General features: G+C 42.0%; 2 protein-coding genes across 2 annotated transcripts in view; both read right to left on the reverse strand.

Moving 5' to 3' along the window:
* CNST (consortin, connexin sorting protein) overlaps positions 1–21,066 on the reverse strand; it is a 135,496-nt gene that overhangs the window by 53,438 nt on the left and 60,992 nt on the right. The gene's annotated exons all lie outside the window — the stretch shown is intronic.
* On the reverse strand, positions 1,837–9,822 carry SCCPDH (saccharopine dehydrogenase (putative)). The gene is made up of 12 exons (XM_065729552.1): positions 9,578–9,822; positions 9,377–9,489; positions 8,689–8,769; positions 8,095–8,224; positions 6,905–6,954; positions 6,262–6,392; positions 5,567–5,684; positions 4,102–4,221; positions 3,928–3,984; positions 3,319–3,430; positions 2,477–2,558; positions 1,837–2,024 (listed from the first exon to the last, which is right to left on the reverse strand). Exons 1-12 carry the CDS (start codon positions 9,780–9,782, stop codon positions 1,919–1,921), a joined length of 1,305 nt encoding a protein of 434 aa, XP_065585624.1. The 5' UTR covers positions 9,783–9,822; the 3' UTR covers positions 1,837–1,918.

Consider the following 21,066-nt stretch of genomic DNA (forward strand, 5'->3'; position numbering starts at 1 on the left):
ACTTTAATTATAGAGCAAATGTGTATTCCTTCAGATTGTTGCATATTTTTTTCCTGCAGCTGAAGAACAAAATTGTGCATCAATGAAGATATTAGATGTTTACAGACTCTTCATTTCTAAAACCTACTGCTTACATTTTGGGTTATCGAGTAGCACGTGTGTTTGGTGGTTATCTCAAGGACAATACATGTTGTCAAGCCACAGGAGCTCTCCTGTGCCTACATTAAAAATATATAGCCACTAGGTTAAAGTTAGCTATGAAGCAATACATAGCTCTCCAGTCTGAAATGGCTGGTGTCCAACCTTACTCCTTTAGATGCTGCTGCCAAGAGAGTGAGTGGAGTAATTCATCTGGCCTGGATAAAAAGCAAAGCTACACTCCCAAGCACATCCTTTCAGCTGTGGTACATGCTATTCTTGGCAAAATAACATGTAATTGTGATCCTAATTTTAGTTTTTGAACCTGTAGTTTGACCTATCAATCACTTGTCTCCTGTTTACTCAGTTACCACCTAAGTTAACCCATGAGACCTTCAGGTAGTCTTTGGTGTATTAGTGAAAAAAACAACATGACTGTTGAGCCAACTAATTTCTTTTATTATGTTTTAGCAGGAAGATAATTTGCAGGTACTACGTCTTTTTACAGAGACACAGTCACAACTGATAAGTGATTTTGGCCAACAACTTGAGTCTACAGTGTATAAGCTGAAAAGCGATGTCGCTCTTATAGTTAAGAAGAAACGAGAATACATAGCATATAACAAATCTTGAGGATCCCTTTCTAGGAATACGTCCAAGTGCACGTGAGTGTTCAGTTTGTCTTTACATTAAGTTCTGTCTTGAGCATTCAATGTACAGCATAGTAAAGGCAGTTGGTTTGTTTATAAAGTCACTATTACAAATCTGCTTTGGGCTAAGACTAAAACTTGTAAGATTTCTGGAATACTTCATCTGTAGCAACGCTCTAAACTCAACAAGTTGTAACACTGGGGAAAGAAGCTGTTAGGTACTATTAAATGCATACACTAGAAAAAAAATATTTTGCTAGCTGTATTATCATTCAACCGCAAAGAATCAGATATGGACTCATGAATGGTAATTTAATATTTACAGACAAACATGGAACTTAAATTACTTCTACACAGCTGAAGCAACTTCTCAGTTACCATACTGCCAAGGACACTACTTGAAATAGTCATATTGTAAATACATCTTTAATGATACTGTTTTGCATACTGCATACGTTCTCAAATGACTTGTCAGCTGAAGCTGCGATTGGTCTGCAGCTAACTCTGTACTGACAGCACAAAGAGTAGAGTTTTTCTGTTTTTCAGTATGGCAAGCTAGTAAGGCTGAAACATCAACAAACCTTAAGACACCAGGACAGATCTTTAGAATAATACAGCAAAAAGACAATTCTATTCCTCAAACTTTAAGGGAAAAACTACTACTTTCATTTGACTATGGGTAGTAAGGCTTTAAAAGTAGTAATGCCACAAACTAATAGTGCCTATCCCAAACAGACATGAGGAGTCACTAACGCTTTCATCTGCTAAGGCACTTGGTATCCAGGGCCTGCCTGCTGTAAATAGTTGGGGCGAGAAGGCTGTGGTTAATTGTGAAGAATGAATTAAGCAGGATCTGAGGCTGCTGTTCTGCAACTTAAGATATGAAAGGCATTAAATAAGGTTCTGGTGCCCAATAAATCACTGATATTACAGGTTCATGAATTAAGTAAGTATCCTTTCTGGGTTTTCTCACAACAGGAAATATCACAATTTTTTAACTCATTTTTTCATCTGTTTCTGCTGTGAACAACAGCACAAAGCAACTATGTTTTGAGAAAGCTTTTACAGCCCAATGAGCTTTACTGGAATTAGATGCAGGTAAGATGTTAGTTCACACAGTTGTTTTGATGTCAGACTTCGGGCTGGCTAATAACAGAGAACTCAACACCACGTTTGTTGAGGCGATCAATCAGTTTTGTTTTAGAGAAAGCAGCTCCTGGAGAATACACACCACCTCTGTTAACGACAAGCAAAAGAGAAAAACCATTAGTGGCACAGTGGCTCAGCAATACCTTCACTTGAAGTGTGCTTCCCTGTCTAGGAAAGGAAAAGACATTTTGTCCCAGAGGGAGTACAGGAGGGATTTGGCTGGCTTCTTATATTTTTATCCATGGTTCGTTCATGCATCCAGCAAACTCAGTAGAAATCATTCCTTGACTGAAAATATAGACTCCGGTTCAATGGTTGTGGCAGAAATGTTAGTAAAACTACAACTGCATCTTTTCAAATTGAAATGCAGAAGAATATCTCCATTGCCTAGCAAGGGTCATGTTTAATAACAGCACTGCTCTTTGAGTTGAGGTAACAAACCAATCCACGGAGTTATAGAGAATCTGTTTTTTCAACGAGAAATGTGCACACAGTAGCTGTAAGGGAAATCAAGCTGTTCTGAAAAGGAAGGCACTCACTCTTTAGGCAGATGAGCTGAATCTTCCAGAAGAGCTACAGCTGCTTGAACCATTGCAATCGGTGTAGCAACATAGCCAGGCTCTAATGAAAAACAAAAACCACAGTGTGCTGATACATGGATTCACATTTCTAATCTCGCTTTTATATATGGAATCTTAAAGATAATCTTTATGCCGATCAAAACAGGTATCTCCAAGTAAGAACAGGCTTGTTACCTGGAAATCATTTCAAGTAGCTAGGAGAGTTTGGTGAGAACTAATACGGACAAATAGCAGCTTCAAATACAGGCCTGTGACTGCACAAGAACCTTGAGTATCACCTCACAGTGATACAGAGGACGCTCCATTTCAGCAACACGAGCTTTGCCCGTTCTGTGCTTCAATTCAGGCTTTTAGATGTAACATTATTTGCATTCAGCTACGTACTTCGTTATCTAAAGTAGCAATGGTTAGCTAACTCCCTTCTGAACGTATGTTGTTGCTGTCTCCAGGACTTTCAGGAATGGCCTGAATACTATTATGCTATAGCATAACATATGGGTTGTAGGTTGACTCACAGGGAACTGGTAAGAAAAACATTATGAGCCTGGGTTGTACCAACCATCTTAAACCACTGTCCCTTTACTACTCTACTCTGGAACAAGCACAAAACATAGTTAGTTAGCTTTTGCAAAAAGCAGGTTAAAATGAATGCTCGTATCCAAAATAATAGTCTGTAAAGGCTGCTGACTTAGTGGATGTTGCGAGCACTTTACAAGGGCAAAGGGAGTGGTAGTGGCACCACAAAACTTTATCACATGAGGAAATGTGAGCCCAAAGCAGTCAGCTGCTAACATCCATACCTGGTCCCTTCACTTGAGTGCAGATCTTTACATTTGGTTTGCCATTCTGCGGATCTTGCCCCTCACTGTAACCCTCACCAAAAAATGTCATTGTGAAGGAGGTTCCATCCATCTGTAGTGAATAAGACAAGGGGCAAGGTCACCAAAACAGTGATGCATCTCTATCAGGCAAACAGTAGTAGTACAGTACTGTAACCTATCCAAACACAAGAGCAGTTGAGTTATTGCTTAAAAGGTATAATTGCATTTACATCATCTGGATTTTCTAATCACTTCTACTTTTTTTGGAACAGTTACTGCCCTAAACTCTATTTATTCTCTCGTTGTTTTCAGGCTTGGATTTTGCTACTGTCTGTATACTGTGAACTACTTATGATAATACATCAGAGCCAGCAATACGATCCACTTTTCTTATATGAGCTCCACGTATTTTGATGTCCTACTGAGAGATGACATGACTTTTTGAATAGTCAGAGCTATCTGAACAGGTATACACAGTGTGTATTTAGAAATGATTTATTTCTTCGTCTCAAAGTGGTGGTTGCCAGTTTACAATTGTAATTAGTACAACACATTTCTTATTAGCTGGGATGGAAAGCAGCCACTTACCTGTTTCTGGGTTGGTCCTTTCTTAGTGAAACGTCCAGCAGAGAAAAATTCTGGGTACTGCATAATGAGAAGGAAAAGAAAAGCAATTAATAATAATTAAAAAATAAATAAATAAATTAGAGGGGAGTCTCCCACCACTTAATTCTTCAATTCTTTTGCACTCTGAATACTTACTTTTGTCAGGAGTTTTCTTCCAAAGCTGAATTTCACAAGAAGAAAAAATAAAATGCCAGCAAACATCAGCTTCAAAACAGAGCCAAGACCACCCACAGTCACATAAGCACCGTACTGTACCTACAACAGAAACATACTATCAGTGATAAAATTTACATCAACATTTTTGCATTATTTCATTTTTGAAGATACAGGATGCAAATTTTTTTTTATACAACAGATATCTGTTTTAAAAAAACCTTACAGTTGTCTTAGTTCTAAATAATACTTCACTTTATCATTCATTATGAGAAGACAACGTAACTCCAGATTGGTGCTGGAGAGACCATGGTAAAGCAAAGTGGAAAGCTTTAAAGAAAGTTCTCTTTTGGTATCTCATTTCAGGCTTTCCTAAGATATTCCTTTCAATCCGGTTATGTTTTCATTTAAGAGAACCCAAAGCCTTGTATTGTAATTCTGGAAAAGTAACAGTAGAACTTTTTCATTAATAGTTGCAAGCCTATTCTTAGAGCAGTGTCACTTTCATCCCTAACTGATGCCAGTGATTCTGCAGAGCTGTTATATAGACAGCTGGTGCTGATTTCCTCTCAAGAAACCATGGCGAACAAGAACTAAATATCCTGCACACCAGAAACCTAAGCATCAAAGAGGTCTTCAGGTACAAATAAGAAGGATATAACTTCTTTATGACAATATTTACTACATTATACCAACCTGACTACTGTTACACAGACTACAATTACGGTGCTTTTAAAATCTCCACTGATATGACAAAAAGCCTCTGTGCAGTCACAGAATCAAGAAACCTATCTTATAAATATTTCTGTGACCCAAAGCTCCCATTCCCCAAAAATATATATCCAGAAAAGGAACTCAGCAAAGGAACTTGACAAAGACTCTTAAAACACAAGAAGGATGTTGAGCTGTGGCAGCATGTCCAGGCTGTGAGGACAATCAGAATGCTGGAGCACCTAAACTAAGAGGATGGGCTGATAGAGCTGGTGCTCTTCAGCCTGGAGAAAGCTCCAAGGAGACCTTATAGTGGCCTTCCAGTACCTGAAAGGGGCCTCCTGGAAGGATGGGGAGGGATTTTTTATAAGGGCACACAGCAATAGGATGAGTGAAAAGGGTTTTAAACTGAAAAAGGGTAGGTTTAGACTAGATATTAGAAAGAAATTCTTTACTGTAAGAGTGGTGAGATGCTGGAACACACTGCCCAGTGAGATTGGGGATGCCCCCTCCCTGGAGGCATTCAAGGCCAGGCTGGATGGGACTTTGAGCAACCTGGTCTAGAAGGAGGGGTCCCTGCCTACAGCAGGGGGTTATAGAAGAAAAAAAATTCATAATTATTCTGTCTAGCTACAGAAACTCTGCTATACAGATCTCTGTAAAGAGCTGTTACTACAGAAAGGAGGATCTGCTGAAAGTTAGAATACACACATACTGCAATAAGACAGTGACTTACTGGTGTTTCCTGCAACTGTGAATGCAAATAGCGCTGTGACCGTTTTACAACAGAAACATCAGATCCCATGAATGGAATAGAGTACTGTTTGAACTCTTGACTGTAAAACACAAATCCTCTGCAAATGGAAAAGAACATTCACAAAAAGCGTTCAAATCTTCACCAAAGGGAAAGAAACAAACTATAACAGTGCTACCATCACTGGCTTTCCCTCAAGCCTTTTTACAACGTGATCTCTTCACTGAAAACAAATCAAATCAGTGATTCACATTTACCCTGGCTCAACTTGTAGTTCCACAAAGTATAGCCAGGATAGATTTGATAATCAAATAATACTCACACGTTTCTTTTTTTTGTTCTGTTGATCGCTTCTGAAATGAAACTAAGACATTTGCCATGTATTCTGAAAGACTTGTAGATAGAGACAAGTCTTATAGAAGTCTTTCATACAAGTCTTGTATACAAGTCTTTCAGAAGTCTTTCAGAAACTTTGAGGCCCAGTACATGCTAACATGTTCTTTTTCAATAAAATATGAATTCAGCTCCTTCAGTTCTACCAGACAAATGCATCTGTGTGCAGATTTTTAAAAAGTCCTAAATGTATCTTTTTAGTGTTAAATAATATGCTAATAATCTATATAATAAATACTGGAACTGTCAGAAAACCCCTCGTTTCACATCTTAACTGCTTATACCTTCGTTTGAGTTTCGCACCAACTACTGGAACAGGGGAATATCCTATCTTTTTTCGAAGTGCCTTCAGGTTGTCTTGATCTGCAAGGCCATAAACAGCTGACTTCCAGGTCCCATCATGTATACAAGAACCCTGATAAAGGCCAAGGAACACTAATGAGTTCAGTAAAGGTTGAAGATATTTTAATAACAACCTTGGAATCATTACATAGTATTAGCAAATTAAGTGTACGTATTTTGATTACACGTGCTAACAAAACAAATACCCAAACACAAAAAAACAGCCAGACAATCTGCATTTGCCATTTACTGGCGACACACGTATAGCCATTACAGCTTATTTGTGTATGAATCCTTCCCAAATCTCTGCAAATAAAACAACAACAAATACTAAGCATTATTTCTTGAAACTGCTTAGTGGAGCAAATTCTATGTAAACAGCCCATGGAAGAGAATGTTACAAAAGGGAGTTTCCTTGGGATACTTTTATTAGCTTCTAAAGAATGAAGTTCTTAGGCTTGTCATCAGAGAACTACCAGAGCTCATTCTTTGATCCACACTAACTCAACAACAACTATTCATACTGGCTATGCCAGTGTCACCCCAAATACCCTTGAGTTTCTGCAAGGGTATAATCTAACTAACCTCAGGTCCACTTTTCACTGTCAGGAAACTCTCAACAGCAGTTAAGGTACCTGTAAGAGAGGATATAAACATAAAAGGTAGTTACTTGGGATATACAGTATGTTCACACACCTAGAGCACACCCTGGTAGCCTTAAGTGGCAGACCAGCGACATCACTAGTCGGACAGATTCACATTGTTATCTCCATCACAGAACATGTGCTGAAACAAAGGTTTCTTAGTTGTGATGAACAGCAAAACCACAACTCAAATTTTCTTTAGTTTTACTTTGCTCACTTCCTTCAGAGATTAAAAGAGATAATGTAAAGCAACTGGATAGACAGGTGCTAAGTCCAGAAAGTCAAAACAGGATGATCTAAAAGACATCTTTATTTAAAACAAGTACCACACATCAAATTATAACACCGTGAGCACTCCAGATACTCATTTCCACATCTCTCCTCCAGTCAGATCCTTCTACAGATTTAGTTTCATTAAACTGAAAATTGACAAGACACTCCGATGTAAAGCATGTAATAGCAATTCCAATAGTAATGAATGGGGAACGTTTGGATGCTCTTACTGTATCTTCTATTATTTGGCCATTCTAACAAAATCTGAAACAATGAACCAAGTATCTTCATTTGGGATTAGGATTGAGTACTGTTTGCACGGAGTTAAATCTCACATCTTTTCATGTTTATTCTGAGTTACTGTCCAGCTGCTCTTGACAGAAAAAAGGCATGATGTACTTAGGGTCCATAAAAATACTAAGTGCTGGCAACTGAGAAACAAAACTTAGGAAACCTGATTACTCACAGATTTGCAATCCCTTCCCCACGTGCATCCTGCCTTCCTGCCTCATTCTTACAGCATTCTCACTGCACAAGTGGCAGAGCTGAGGACCGCCTACGGGTGGATGCCCACGCGCTCCTGGAGCAGCCCATTCCTGATAGCTGAGGCTCCTGTTCTCTCAGTGAGCAATGCAACCTTGAATCCTTCTTCTACCTTAGCAATTTTCTTGACTCTAGTAGGAACATGATTTACATTTTTTGCCTATCTACCAACTTTAGTTGAAACCAGTTAGCTGGTAAAGGCAGGCAAAAGGCAGATTGAAAGACGTTCCTCATAAGCACAGCTGTTTTAGGAAAAGAATTAAAAAGCATGATCTGCGTGGCTTTTTCAGCCTACAGTCATGCTAAATAAGTCACCTTTCAACTTGTCTCTGGTGTACAGCACTCCCATATCAGCTGGTATGGAGTCAAAGCCACAGCTTCCAATGACATACACTTTCTTCTCTGCAGCTTTTTCATTGTATTTCAGATACATTCCCTCCAGAAACTAAAACACAAGCAGAATAAATGTTTTAAGTAGAACCCCGTGTTTGGCAATACCCCATATCAAACCACCAGCACTTTACTCTCATATCATAGCACCGTACAGACCTCACTCTACCCACAAGCATCTTTACAAAAGATGCATATTATTCCTGTTTTATTGCATGGAAATGTTGCAGCAGTGCAAAATGAACGTGACCTATCCAAGATTCCTACATGGAATCATAAGGAAGATTTAAAGCAGAATTCAAACATTTTGGAATTACTGAGAATAAGATCCTGAGAGGCTCTTGTCTAACAGTGATTAAACAAATAATACATATGAACATATCCTAAAGTCAACACACCTTAAAATTTTACATCAGGAGGCAGAATTTGACCACGTGTCCACACAGGAGCGTGGAACACCACGAAGAAATGCTTTACTAGATCTCTGACACAGAGCAGCATTTTTCCAAGTTCACATACCTGGGGCTCTCCACTGATGTCAATGCAGCTTGCACCGTTTTCAACACAAGCTTTCACTACAGGCTCTCCAAAAAATCTATACTATAGAAGGGAAAAAAAAACAACAAACACCACACGTAACAAAATAATGCCCATGTGAGTCACCCGGCTTGCTTTGTCTGAAGTAGGCGTACCTATAATGGAAATAAGCTCAGGTATTGATTTTGCTAAGTGGGGCAAATGTAATAGTGGGTGTTTAATAGTGGGGGGGGGGTGGGGAGGCAGAACAAACTTCATCAGTGATAACAGTTATATCCCCTGATTTGAGATCACCAGTGCCAGCTGAACGTACGCTGGGTTGCTTTGTGCTTTCTGCATCCATACCATCTGCATTCCGCGTGTCTAACAGCTCTCTGGGAGCCGGGCCGGGCCAGCCAGGCTTCGTACTTTGATCCGCACTGCCTGAGTGGATGACACCATCACTCCAAGCGTCCAAGAAGTCACAGCGGGACCCCACGGCTTCTTCCCAGCACTACTTCCAACCCGAACAGCACTTCCAACGCCCAGCACAAACCAACTCCCCGGTTTACTACCGTTTCCTTACGAACCATTAAAAAAACCCAACAACCCAACTCTTCGGTGAGAGCTTTCTGCGGATCACAACCCCTCGAAAGGTCCCCCCTCGGGTGACGGCACGACCACGACTCACCGGGCCCACGCAGTTGAGCACCAGCCGGCACTGCTTCGCCATGGCGGCCAGCGAGGCGGGGTCGCCCACATCGCACAGCAGCACGCCGACCTCCGGGCCCAGCGCCGCTTTCCCTACGCACGGAGACCGCCGTCACATCCCCCGGCCCGGCCCGGCCCGGCCCGGCCCGCCTCCCCCGCGCTCCACGGCCGCGGTCCGTACCCAGCCGCTCGGCCGCGCGCTCCAGCACCTCCTGCAGCTTGTTCCGGCTGCGCCCGGCCACGGCCCAGCGCAGGGGGCCGCGCAGCTCCCCGCCGCTCGCCGCCCGCGCCACCTCCTCCACCACGAACTGCCCGGTGAAGCCGCTGGCCCCGAACACCACCAGCTCGTACGGCCGCTCGGCCGCCTGCCCGCTGCCGGCCGCCATGCCGAGGGAACGAGAGCGGACGCGAACGAGCGAAGCGCAGCGCTGCCGCTCAGCGCCTGGCAGTGCCGGCGCCGCCCCTCCCCGCCCCGCCCCGCTCCGAGCCCCGGCCCTGCGCGCGGGGCGGCCGCTGGCGGCTCGCGGGCAGCAGTTCTCCTCAGCAGCGCAGAGGTAATGGCGGTGGTCATTGTGCGCCTTTGAGGCCAGTCGTGCGGATGGACTAAGAGCTGCTGTTCATCAGAAAGGAAAGCGTAATTACCTACAGGTAAAGTGCACCCACTTTCCTCGCAGTTCACAGCGAGTAGTTGCACGGTGAGGCTGTGGATGTCCCTTCCCTGGAAGCGTGCAAGGCCAGGTTGGATGAGCAAGCTGGTCTGGCAGGAGGTACCCCTCCTGACTAAGGATGACCTTAAAGGTCCCTTCCCACCCAAACCATTCTATGAAGTACTAAGATTTTGCTCAGCAACAGAAGCAGTGCAACTCTTAAGGCACAGTGCAGTGCAATTTGTCTTTAATTTCATATGTCTTTAATTTCATGCAATTAAGGTCACATTGCAGTGACCCTGCAAATCTCAGTGATGAGGACAGCAGGTGATGGCCCAGCACAGTGGAGCATGGTTGTATTTTCTGTGCTCTCCATGGCCAGACTGCTCATCTTGCTCCCTGAGGCTTGCAGGGAGCATCTGCCGTACCTCAGTCAGCCCTGATAGAGTCTTATGAGCCTAAGACACTCAGTGACAAAAGTGTCACACCATTCCCCAGGCCATCTCCTCCAGCACTGATGTTCCTCGTCACTGAGAACACAAAGCTAGATCTCCACATCCTCTCAGTTCAGCCCCTGCTCCGATTTTTGGATAGTCTTTGTGGATTTGGACTCAGTGATCCTTCTGGGTCCCTTCCAACTCAGAATATCCTACAATTCCTCTTCTTAGATACAGGCCTTAAGATTTCATTCCTGAGGAGTGTATAGGTAAAAAATGCTGCTAAGCTGCAAACTTTCAAGCATCTCTCCAGCTCTCCCTAGATTAAAAGCACTTATTCTTTTCATCTTTCCTCACAGATCATTCCACACATCTACCTTGCTTGTTGTTTTCCCAACTCTCTGCAGCTGGTTTACATTTTTCTTGAAACCCAGTGTTCATTGCTAAGCCCCATGTTAACTTTCCCAGGTCTAAATTGATTTAAAAGTTGATGCAGTGTGCCAGAATCAATCCCCATCTCTATGTGTCCAAACATTTGCCTGTTCTCCATGAGTTTCCCATTGCTGGTGCACATTCAGCTCATTGCCAGTTCTACCTCCAAGGCTCTTAATGCTTTGTCTTTTTCTCATGTTGGATTTGTGGTGAAGATTGACATCTTTCCTGAATACATTTTGAACACTCCATCTCCCGAGGCACGGGAAATCCTTACTCCAAGCACTGGCTCCACTCCTTGGGTTGTGCTGATGCTGTAGTCTGTAGGCCTACGCTATCAGCTGTGTCACTGAAACAACTCAGTGTAACAAAAAACAAGAGAAGGGGAGGAGGGAAGGACAAAGATGGGTTTTGTGTTCTTTATTAATCTACATCATTTTGATTATCTGATTTACAGAGCAACCCTGCAAAACCAGTTCTTGTTCAAACTGGTCACTGAACATCTCATTGGGTGAGCTGGTTTCTCACTATCATCTCGTCCTTCCTACACACTGGGATAACTTCCAGCTGGGCTTTTAATACTACCAAACTCCTCTGAGCAACTTCTTAGCCTTAATTTTTCTTTGAAGACACTGTCTTTGGTCTTCCACTCTTCTCCTTTCCAAAAATTTTGAAAAATATATTACAGCAGTAAGAGAGAGATATTTTTTTTTCCCCAAATTTGAAGTAAACAAAAATTATTTTTTCTCCAAACTTTAGTTCAACTTATAGAATTGTTCAGTAACAGGGGATTGTAAAGAATCTGCAAAATTGTGTGAGGCTCTGACTCAGCTCTCAGGGCTGGCTAGGATCTTCAGGGAACTTTCTTCAGCCCATTGCTCCAGAAACTTGCCTCTCTTTCTCTCTTGCCTTCTCTCCTTCCTCCTTTCCATCATCCCTCTTTCACATCTCGTCTCCTCTCACCCCCCAAATAACCAAAGCAATTTATAAATCTATAATTCTGATGGGACCATCTGTGAAGAGTCGGGGCTGCACAAGCTTCCTTGGGCCATATGCAGTTAATAAGGCCTGCATTACATTGCTGCAGTGGCTTGGTGGTGCAGGCTTGTGTGCAGAGCTGAGAACTCTCTCAGGGACTGAAATGTTAAACCAAAGTAGGCAAAATGACCCTGTTTAGCAAGACACAACTCTCAAGATATCCTCTACTCTTTCAGTGTCAGCAATATTTCTTTAAAATGCATCTACTGGAGCAAAATAATTCATAAAAATTGCAGCTTTTGCAAGCAGGAAATCAGACCTGTGCAGCTGCACAGGGACACCTGAAAAGCAATGAGAGGAACATAAAAACACAAGGCAAAGCTATTACTTGGTTTGCATAAAATTTCATAACGACTACCCCAACTCCTTTTTTTCTTGACAGACGTGTGGCTGGCAAGTGGAAGAATCCTTCTGTCTGTAGGCAAGCCCAGTTTCACTCCAGTACCTGCGTACAAAGAAGACCAAAAAGCAAAGTCTCTAAGCCAGTTTACAATCCTGACCTTGGAACTGAGAAGTAGGCAGGTAGGTTTCAAAATAGCAAACATCAAGGGAATGTCAAGGCTCTGCTTTTACATGGAAGGCTTACAGCAGTCTTGACTAAAGGCAAAGGTTAACCTGTCTCCCTAATTAGTGTCGCCAGCACAGGATTGCAAAAATTATTCTGTGGGAAAGCTGTGGGATGGCTTACAGTTTGCCTGTGTCCAATAAAAAGACAAGAAATGCCAGATCTGCTGCCAGCTGCTGCTCCCCAAGGGAGGTTCCCACCTGGATCAGCCTTAGAAGCTCATAAAAATACATTGCTGTTTCTTTTTAAATCTTGTGTTTTCAGATTTGAAGGTGCACCCATATAGATATATATATAAATTGTTTAAAAATCATGTGTGCACAGATTCTTAAAGATTTAAAAGTAATTCAGTGGGGGCATCTTTAAGCCAGACTGCCTCAGTCTAAAATAACTTCGATCGCTAGAGGGCCCTGCCAATTTCTGTGCGGCACACTTGGGCACACAGGCATGCCGTATTTTTTCCAGTCCTTTCAGTAAAAAGGGGCATGCCTCCCTCTGCTAGCTTCTCCTGTTCCACATAGATCCTTTTGCTGGATCTGAGTCTGCAGGCATTCACAGCGGCACTTGTGTGTCTCTTCATTTGGTGCTGTTGGTGTCCTGAGAAAATCCTTGCTTTTAATATTTGTATACTCCTCGGACACCAGTCCAGGGTTAAATTTCTCCTACTCAGTTATAACTTCAGGATGTATTATTAGAGTGGGAAATGAAGATGCTGTTCTATCACTTCAACAATAAGGTAGCAGAAAGAATGCAATATGCTATCAATTGCACAATGCTGTATGAGGGCAGTGCTTTTAAAAACCCATCACCTCAATTGTATCATACCCCCAAGAATAAAATAAGATATCTGAGTTGCATCACTACGAAGTTACTACAGGATGCAAGAAGAGAAGAGCATGGGATTAGGCAGAGGTGTTGGGAAATCTAATAATGGCTATCTAATAATGCGTGGATAATTCATTCATTGCAGAGTATGAAAAAAATCTGTGGTGAATCTACGTGGAATAAAAAAGAAAGGTGGGCACCTACCTACCAGGTGCAGTTACTCAGCACTGTGAGCCTGTGAGAACAAATGTTCCTGGAACAAAGCCCACGCTTCTCAGTGCCACAGTGTTTCCTATCCTTAGTGTATGAGGAATATGGCTTTATAATCAGATGCTCCAAAAAGCCACACCATACAGAGCTTTTGCATTTGTAATAAACCAAATTGCTCAGAATGGGAGAAAAAAATGATAGAATCACAGAATATCCAGAGATGGAAAGGACCTGGAAGGAGCATTGAGTGCAACTCCTGAAAAAAAGAAAAGCTTGAAATTAAGAACTGCATTTCTTAAATTTGTTTCAGCAGGGAGTTGTTTCCCATGTGTTTGGTAATATTCTATTTTCCAGTAAACCAATTTTATGAAATTAAAGACCAAAAAATAAAAATAAATAAATAATAATAATAATAATAAAAAAGTAGAATGGATGCAAATATTGAAATTCAGCAATGGGGAAGGAAAGCCAAGTACTCTAAAATGCTTCACACCTTTTAAAATTAATGCATATGTAGTACACATACATACATGTATTCAGCCAAGTAATAGTTACTGAGCAAAGTTATTTCTGCCTATTTTACTTATTTCTTAATTTGGAGCAAAAGAGCAGATGGGAATTTATGACACCTGCAGACCCCCTCCTCTTTTGTTTATAGGCTGTGCATATACCCTTTCCCAGTCATACACAACTCTAAGCAACATCTTAGAAGAATAAATAAATGCCAGCTCAATCCATAGAAGTTGAGCAGAGGTCATTCATCACGTCTTGCAGTTTCTCAGACTGAACCTGAATCGTGTGCAGGAATGAAAAGATTGATAAACTCACAGTATTGCAGCCACACTCCAGATTTGTTTTATGGAGAACAAACAAGAAAGCATAGGGGAAAAACACATTTTTCTGATAACACTGAACAACAACCAACCTTGCATCAGAACACCATACAATAAAAGTGGCCACATGATATTTCAGAGAAAAATAGCTAAAAGATGATGCTCTTGGTAGGTATGGCAGGGCTCTGCCCTATCTGACATCTCACCACTCATTTTGGTGGCCACAGTTAAATGTTTGAAAAGTGGCCATAAGGCAAGCACTTAACAATACCTCCTGTAGGTACACAGAAATAATTCATGGAATCATAGGATCATTTGAGTTGGAAGGGACCTCTAAAGATCATCTAGTCCAGCTCCCAGAGTTGGACTTCAAAGGCAGCTAAGAAATGACAAAGTGAAAAGGTTCAGAAAATGCAGACTGTACTGAAGAAGCAATCTGAGTTTCAGACATTCACTGTGAAGTTAAAGCATGAAAGGTAGTTGTGCTGAGACAGACAGGAGTAAAAGCTTTGCCTGGTGAATGCCAAGTGTGGGAGATATTAGCTATGCAGAATCATGAGATCACAGAGAAGGAAATACACCGCTGTCAACATTTGGAAGTTTAATTTAAAACATTGTGTTCTGGTTCAGCCGCTTCCCTACGATGAATATATGAATAAATTGCAGATTGTTCCAAGGAAATAATCCAGAAAATAATGAATTAGCCAGAAGGATGGAGCCTCCTATCAGGAAAAATTAAACACATCTATATTATTAAGATAAATATAGCTACAGAGGCAGGAAAACACTTTGCAAATATCTGAGGGTGTGACTTCTAGGGACAGCATGAAGGACTTTGAGTACGATAGAGCTGTGCACCTGAGCAAACATGGCTGACACCCCTTAACCCTCACAGCAAAGGATTTGGTGGGAGGGTGAGGGCAGAGATTTGGTAAGCACCGGTGGGTAGGGCACCTGGAACTGCACGTGCCAGTATGCAGAGCAGAACACCAGGACACTGTGTGTGCAATGTGGTGCTGCACAAGAGAGCAGATGGACTGCACCGCTCATCTGCTCTTTTATCATCTGCAGTCTGCAGCAGGGGAGTGAATTGTAAACTTCTCAAGCCACCTTTCCCTCAACTACTTCATGAATGCAACAACAGGTTCTAAATAGTCTTTAAAAGTTGATGTTTCTTGTATCTCACTTAAGCAATGTCATTATAGAGAGAAATACATATTTGCACTAATTAGCTAGAGCTGCTTACAGGCACGAACAGACAGCTCCTCAGTCACGCATTGTGGTTTACTGCCTCCAGTTGCCTGCAGAACTGCTTGGTGGCCAGCCAGGGCAGGCCACACACCCACGTGCCTCTCTCTGTTCAGTGCATTTGAATGCTGCGTCAGTGTTCACACAGAGTATCCACAAATATTTTTCTTCTTTCAGTTTGTACAGTTTGCTTTTATGCAAAGAAGGACTTGGATTGTCCACTTTTATACACTGGCAAAAGCGCAATGCCTCATTTTTGTTGCATTTATAAATCATATCTGAACTGCACAGGTGTTAACTGTTCTTAAGAACCTTGTAGCTCCTGGCTGCTGAATCCTGAAGAGGTATTTCTGTGCTGAAACAGGAGTGGGAAGCAGTGGTTCAAAGGTACTTTTTTCTGTGTCTCCTGTGCAGCTGCTGTTAACAGCTTTGCAAATCCCAGCCAAACTTCTCACAGGATTGCTCCAGTTGAATTTAGATTTCTCTAACATGGACAAAGGTAAAATGTGTTCCATCTTCCTTGTAGAAAAGATCCCAATGGATTTCTGGTGCCTGTAATGTTAGAATGGGGCACATTTTCCAAAATCTGCAGCTTGGAGATTTGTCCTACCAAGGAAGTTTTCTGAGAATTGCCACAAGAACGATAAACTATTTCCCTTTGTTCATTCTGTAGAAAGCAGAAAGTTAGCCTTCAGACCACTGTCGTGCCACAGACTGAGTTTAGATTTAGTAGCATTTACTATGACGATGGAAAGAACAGAAACACAGAGGCAGCAAATTCCACTCATTTTATCAAGCTGGACAGCATGCAGGGCCAGCTACTGAACTCTGAGAAATACTAAAGAACCAAACGATCCCTCAGTGCAGGGAACACCTGCAGCGCAGCATACTTTGTCATTCTTGACATACTTCCAACAACCCCAGGTGACTGTCTGCGAAGCCTGTGTAGAGCCCAACACTGGCTTATGTCACTATGGAACCTCACTTACCAACACAGAGACAACTCTGTCCTCTTTTCTGAATTTCTGGGATGGCTTCAGTGTATCCTAACTAGGCCAAGAATCAGTTATTTAAGGCTTTACTTCAGCAACACCATCTTATCTTGTCACCTATAACAACTTGCTTGACTCTTGGAAAATAGTGAGCTGACCATGCTATTTTCTCTGTACGGCTGAACGTGCAGAGTGGGTAAAGGTCTGAGTCCCCAGTGTGTGATACTGTCTTACCTCCTCCTGTAGAACATGGTGCCTACAACTGCCCTAGATGGTTAAGAGGACTTTTCTAATTCATGGTTCTCCAGCAAAGAAACTCTCAAGATGTGGCACACAAACAACTCTGAGGAAAAAAACACATATCTACAGGAGCAGATTCAAAGTCTCCATTGTGCCAGCTCTTATCCGAAGAGGAATAAATACTTCAATGTCTGCAGCTACTGTGAGAGAGGAGGACGGACTGCCTGATGGTTGATAACCTGGCCACCAGAGAAGCATACTTGTAAAAGTCTTTGCTCATTAGTAACTTCCTGAACGTTAGATAAGCGCTTTCACAACAGCAATTACAGCCAGTCAACAGAACCTCACTGCTACACCTGGTGCCTCCAACTGTTCTGCTCAAACAGCCTGCAGCAGCAAGCCAGGTGGCACAGCACCCTGCACTTGCAGCTCAGCATGGTAGAAAAAGAAAATATAATGGGAGAGGATAAAATTAAGCACCAAGAGTTGGTGAAATCTGATGTACTCTATGTAGGTGAGAGGCTTAGGTTGAGGGCATGCAGTAGGTGGGCAAAGGCAAAAGATTGGGATCTTGGAGAGTTACAATGACAGGAAGATAGAAGATCTGGGGTTTGTGGGAGTGGGACCTGCAGAAATATGTGCTTCTGAAGATGTGAATGAAATCACGAGGAGAGGAGAGGCAGGCAAGGATGGAAACATACCACTTCTGACCCATCTTTATCATTTGGAAAAAAATGTATTCTGGTAATATCTACTGATTCTGGCATGCAAACAAATTAAAATTGGACACTTCCCTACTCCAGTCTTTTACAAGTTATCTCCTATTGAAAGCTGTGTGCTTCTCATGATACAGAGTTTGCAGTTGCCCACACAGAAACTAGATCGGCATTACAAAACATGACGCAAGTGGCAGACTGATGTAGAGCAGCTCCGTGCTAGGCTCAGAAGCAATGTCTGAGCTCCCTCTAGTGAATTGTATGTTTTTCTACACTCGGGGATCGCTGCCAGCTGCCATTTACTTGTGAACTAAATAGCTAAATTTACATATAATATAATATTATGTAATAATATTATATAATAATATATAATATAAATATAATAAATATTATATATAATATAATGGTGCAATATAATAATATATATTAATAAGCAAGCAAAGGGTCTTTGTAACTGTTCAGTGTGGTCTGTATTAATTCTACTTCCCAAAACTAAGTTCCTTTTTCAGAAGTTGCTAGAGAAGTAAAAAAAAAAAAGAACAAATACAGTTTTAGTGGTGTTTGAAACAAGTTGAAACTTGACTGTTTCCAAAGCTCCTGCAAAACAAAAGCAGTAGCTTTATATAACTTCCTACTTTAGGTAGTATAAATATTTTCTAAAGTAGCATTTCTAGAAGGGGAGGTACAGGGCTTTCACTATCAGGAGTGTGAAAACAGCCACTAGAGACAAGGCTGACTTATAAATCAGTTCCCTTGGTATTGTATGGAACAGGAAAAAAAGGTGAATCACTAATTTTCTGTAAGAGTCAAACTGCCTAGTGTTCTGAACTGATGAATGAATTCTGAAACATAGGCACTGTAAGCCTAAAAGGGAGAGGGTACCACTCATTTAAGTGTCAGAATCTGAGGTATTTTCCCTTTCAGATCTCTTTTAGAAACTTTAAAATATATTCAGATATTTCCTTTATTAAAACACAAAGGTTTTAAAAACAAAACAAACATTTAAATAAATGTTTCTCTCTGTCTCACTGAGCACGTGGCTTAAGATGTGTTAATCCTGATGGCATTCCTCTACCTACCAGTTTAATTATTCACTTTTGAAATCAGGATGCTTCTGTATGCACAGAGCTTCAGCATACTGAGGCTATGAGTTGTTGCCTCAGCTCTTTCATACATGCACACACATCTACCTGTTTGTCCTCACAGTGGGGGAAAAATGGGAATATTTTAACCAAAAAACTCTCAACTAGTGGTCAGTGTAAGTGTGTTCTCCAGCTCTCCTGCTGTTTTGCAGTGGAGTTGTACACAGCTTACCTCCCCTGACATTGACTTGGTGCAAGGCTGAGCACCTTGTCTGATTTATGTCCTCTCTTGTAGGCATTATTTTTTACAACAAGCTGTGCATTTCCTGATGTTGCTGTTCTCTGGCTTGTTATCAATTCTGCTATACCCGTGGGACCACATTTTTTTTGCGCCATTCAGCCACAACAAATTAACTTCTGTTCATATACTCGTTCTCATCAGAAGTACCATGCCACTAAATAAATCTTTATGTCTGAGATGTTTGCCACTAACAATATTCTACAGCCCTATCCCCTTTACAGCAGAGAAGTAATTCCCTCACAGCTCTGCCTGGGCTTTAGCTCCCAAGTTCTCAAATCCAGGTGCAGGTTTAGTAGTGGGCACACCAGTAGCCATGAAGTTGATGGGAACACAGTGAATAGCTGTTAGCACATCTGCCAGAGGAAAATGAAAGCTGCAGGGGAAGATAATTTGCCCAAATGAGGAAGAGAAAGAGCTGGAGCTATGCATTTAACAGTACAGAGCAGTAACATTTCGCTGCCCCACCACATCAGGGTCATTATAGGTTCACCCACAGGAGGGTTTTACATTTACAGAAGAGATCAGTTGGAGATGAAACACCCAGGGGCTGGGTTGCAGGAACCACTGCAGTCTCTTCCTCTGCTGGGCAGATAGTCTGGAGCAGTGTGGTCCGATTCCATATCACAGGAAGCATGTAATGCTGAATCCGTTTGGCCTGGGGCAATGAAACCACAAAAGAGGCATGAAACCAAGTAAAGGGCAGCACACCGTACCCTGTTTAAAAACAACACATAGCTTAAACAAAAGTAAAGGCTCTTTCATGGGCCTGAAGACAGAGCACTGTTCCATTTCATTGTATACCTAACAGCAATACCTCCCAGAAGAAGAAATGTTATCTCTAATGATCACTTTCTTAACTCTTATAATGGTTCCATGCCCTTGGTAAACTTTGAGAGTTCTAATAGTCCTTCTTGCCCTCTATTTTTGTTTTATTAGAAATGACCAATCTTTCCTCTAAGAACAGATAACAAGGTCCAGTAGGTGAACCTGAAGCTGAAACTAGGACATTCTAGCTTAAAAATAACTCATTAGGATTTAGGCATGTAAGTCACCTCTGAAAGCAGGCCATAGATACTCAGTGTACTGCACAATTACCAGTTAAAAACAGATGCTAAACTTGCATGTCTGGTTCAGAGAGTATTACAGATAACCTGAAGGTTACTCTCAAGCATTAACGAGCTGCTTTGGAGAGCACGGATTTTTGCACTGCAAACCTGGAGCGGAGAAATTGCTCAGCATCACTTAGATCTGAGGAACAGTCCAGTGCTCTTATCAGCTATTATACCTGCAAGATGTGGACCAAATTTGCTCTCATTAATGCTTGAGTCCTTTTCCACATTCTGTGCCCAGTGACAATGTGCGCTGGGTGAACAGAAGAAGCTTGGTGCAGCTCTGCTATAGTGGCAGCCACCAGCCATGCTGAATGAGGCACTCCACCTTGCTCATGACCTAGGTTGTGTGGGGAATGCAGTAGCAGGCCCTGCAGTACCTGAGGAGCCTGCAGCACTGGCAGGTTGCACCGCTCAGCGATGGATGATTTTTCTCTCACTTGCACTGCTGAGCTGTGCTTGAGTCAGTGTATGCTTGTCCAGGATTGGTGTCCATTCCAAGGGACAGGCCCATGCAGTCCTGCTTTCAGTGTAAGCTGGAAGGGAACAGGAAAAGAATTCAATGGAAGGCAACAAAGATGATTAAGGGCCTGGAGCATTTCCCTCATGAGGAAAGGCTGAGAGACTTGGGTCTGTTCAGCCTGGAGAAGACTGAGAGGGAATCTCGTCACTGTTTATAAATAACTGAAATGTGAGAATCGAGTCGATGGGGTTAGGTTCTTCTTGGTGGTGTGCTGTGACAAAACAAGGGACAATGGGCAGAAACTGGAACACAGGAAGTTCCACACCAACACAAAGAAGAATTTCATTACTGCGCGGGTGTCAGAGCACTGGAACAAGCTCCCTAGAGAGGCTGTGGAGTGTCCTTCTCTGGAGATATTCCAGACCCATCTGCATGCTTTACTTTGTGGTCTGCTGTAGAATTCTTGTTTGGTTTTGAAGTGCCTAAGTATGCTTAAAACTAAATGTTTTACTCCTTATCAGTTGTCTCTGAG

This window comes from Cyrtonyx montezumae, unplaced genomic scaffold (assembly GCF_038088225.1).
Source record: "Cyrtonyx montezumae isolate F1298 unplaced genomic scaffold, pur_monq_1.0 scaffold_0, whole genome shotgun sequence".
NCBI lineage: Eukaryota > Metazoa > Chordata > Aves > Galliformes > Odontophoridae > Cyrtonyx > Cyrtonyx montezumae.

What these genes read in the sequence shown, in the direction of transcription:
- SCCPDH (XM_065729552.1), bottom strand. Translation starts at nt 9,782, where the DNA reads ATGGCGGCCGGCAGCGGGCAGGCGGCCGAGCGGCCGTACGAGCTGGTG. An exon ending in TGCTCAACTGCGTGGGCCCG is followed by an intron (nt 8,770 to 9,376) that starts GTGAGTCGTGGT and finishes TCCCTTCTATAG; the next exon opens with TATAGATTTTTTGGAGAGCC. An exon ending in CAGTGAAAAGTGGACCTGAG is followed by an intron (nt 6,393 to 6,904) that starts GTTAGTTAGATT and finishes GGCCTTTATCAG; the next exon opens with GGTTCTTGTATACATGATGG.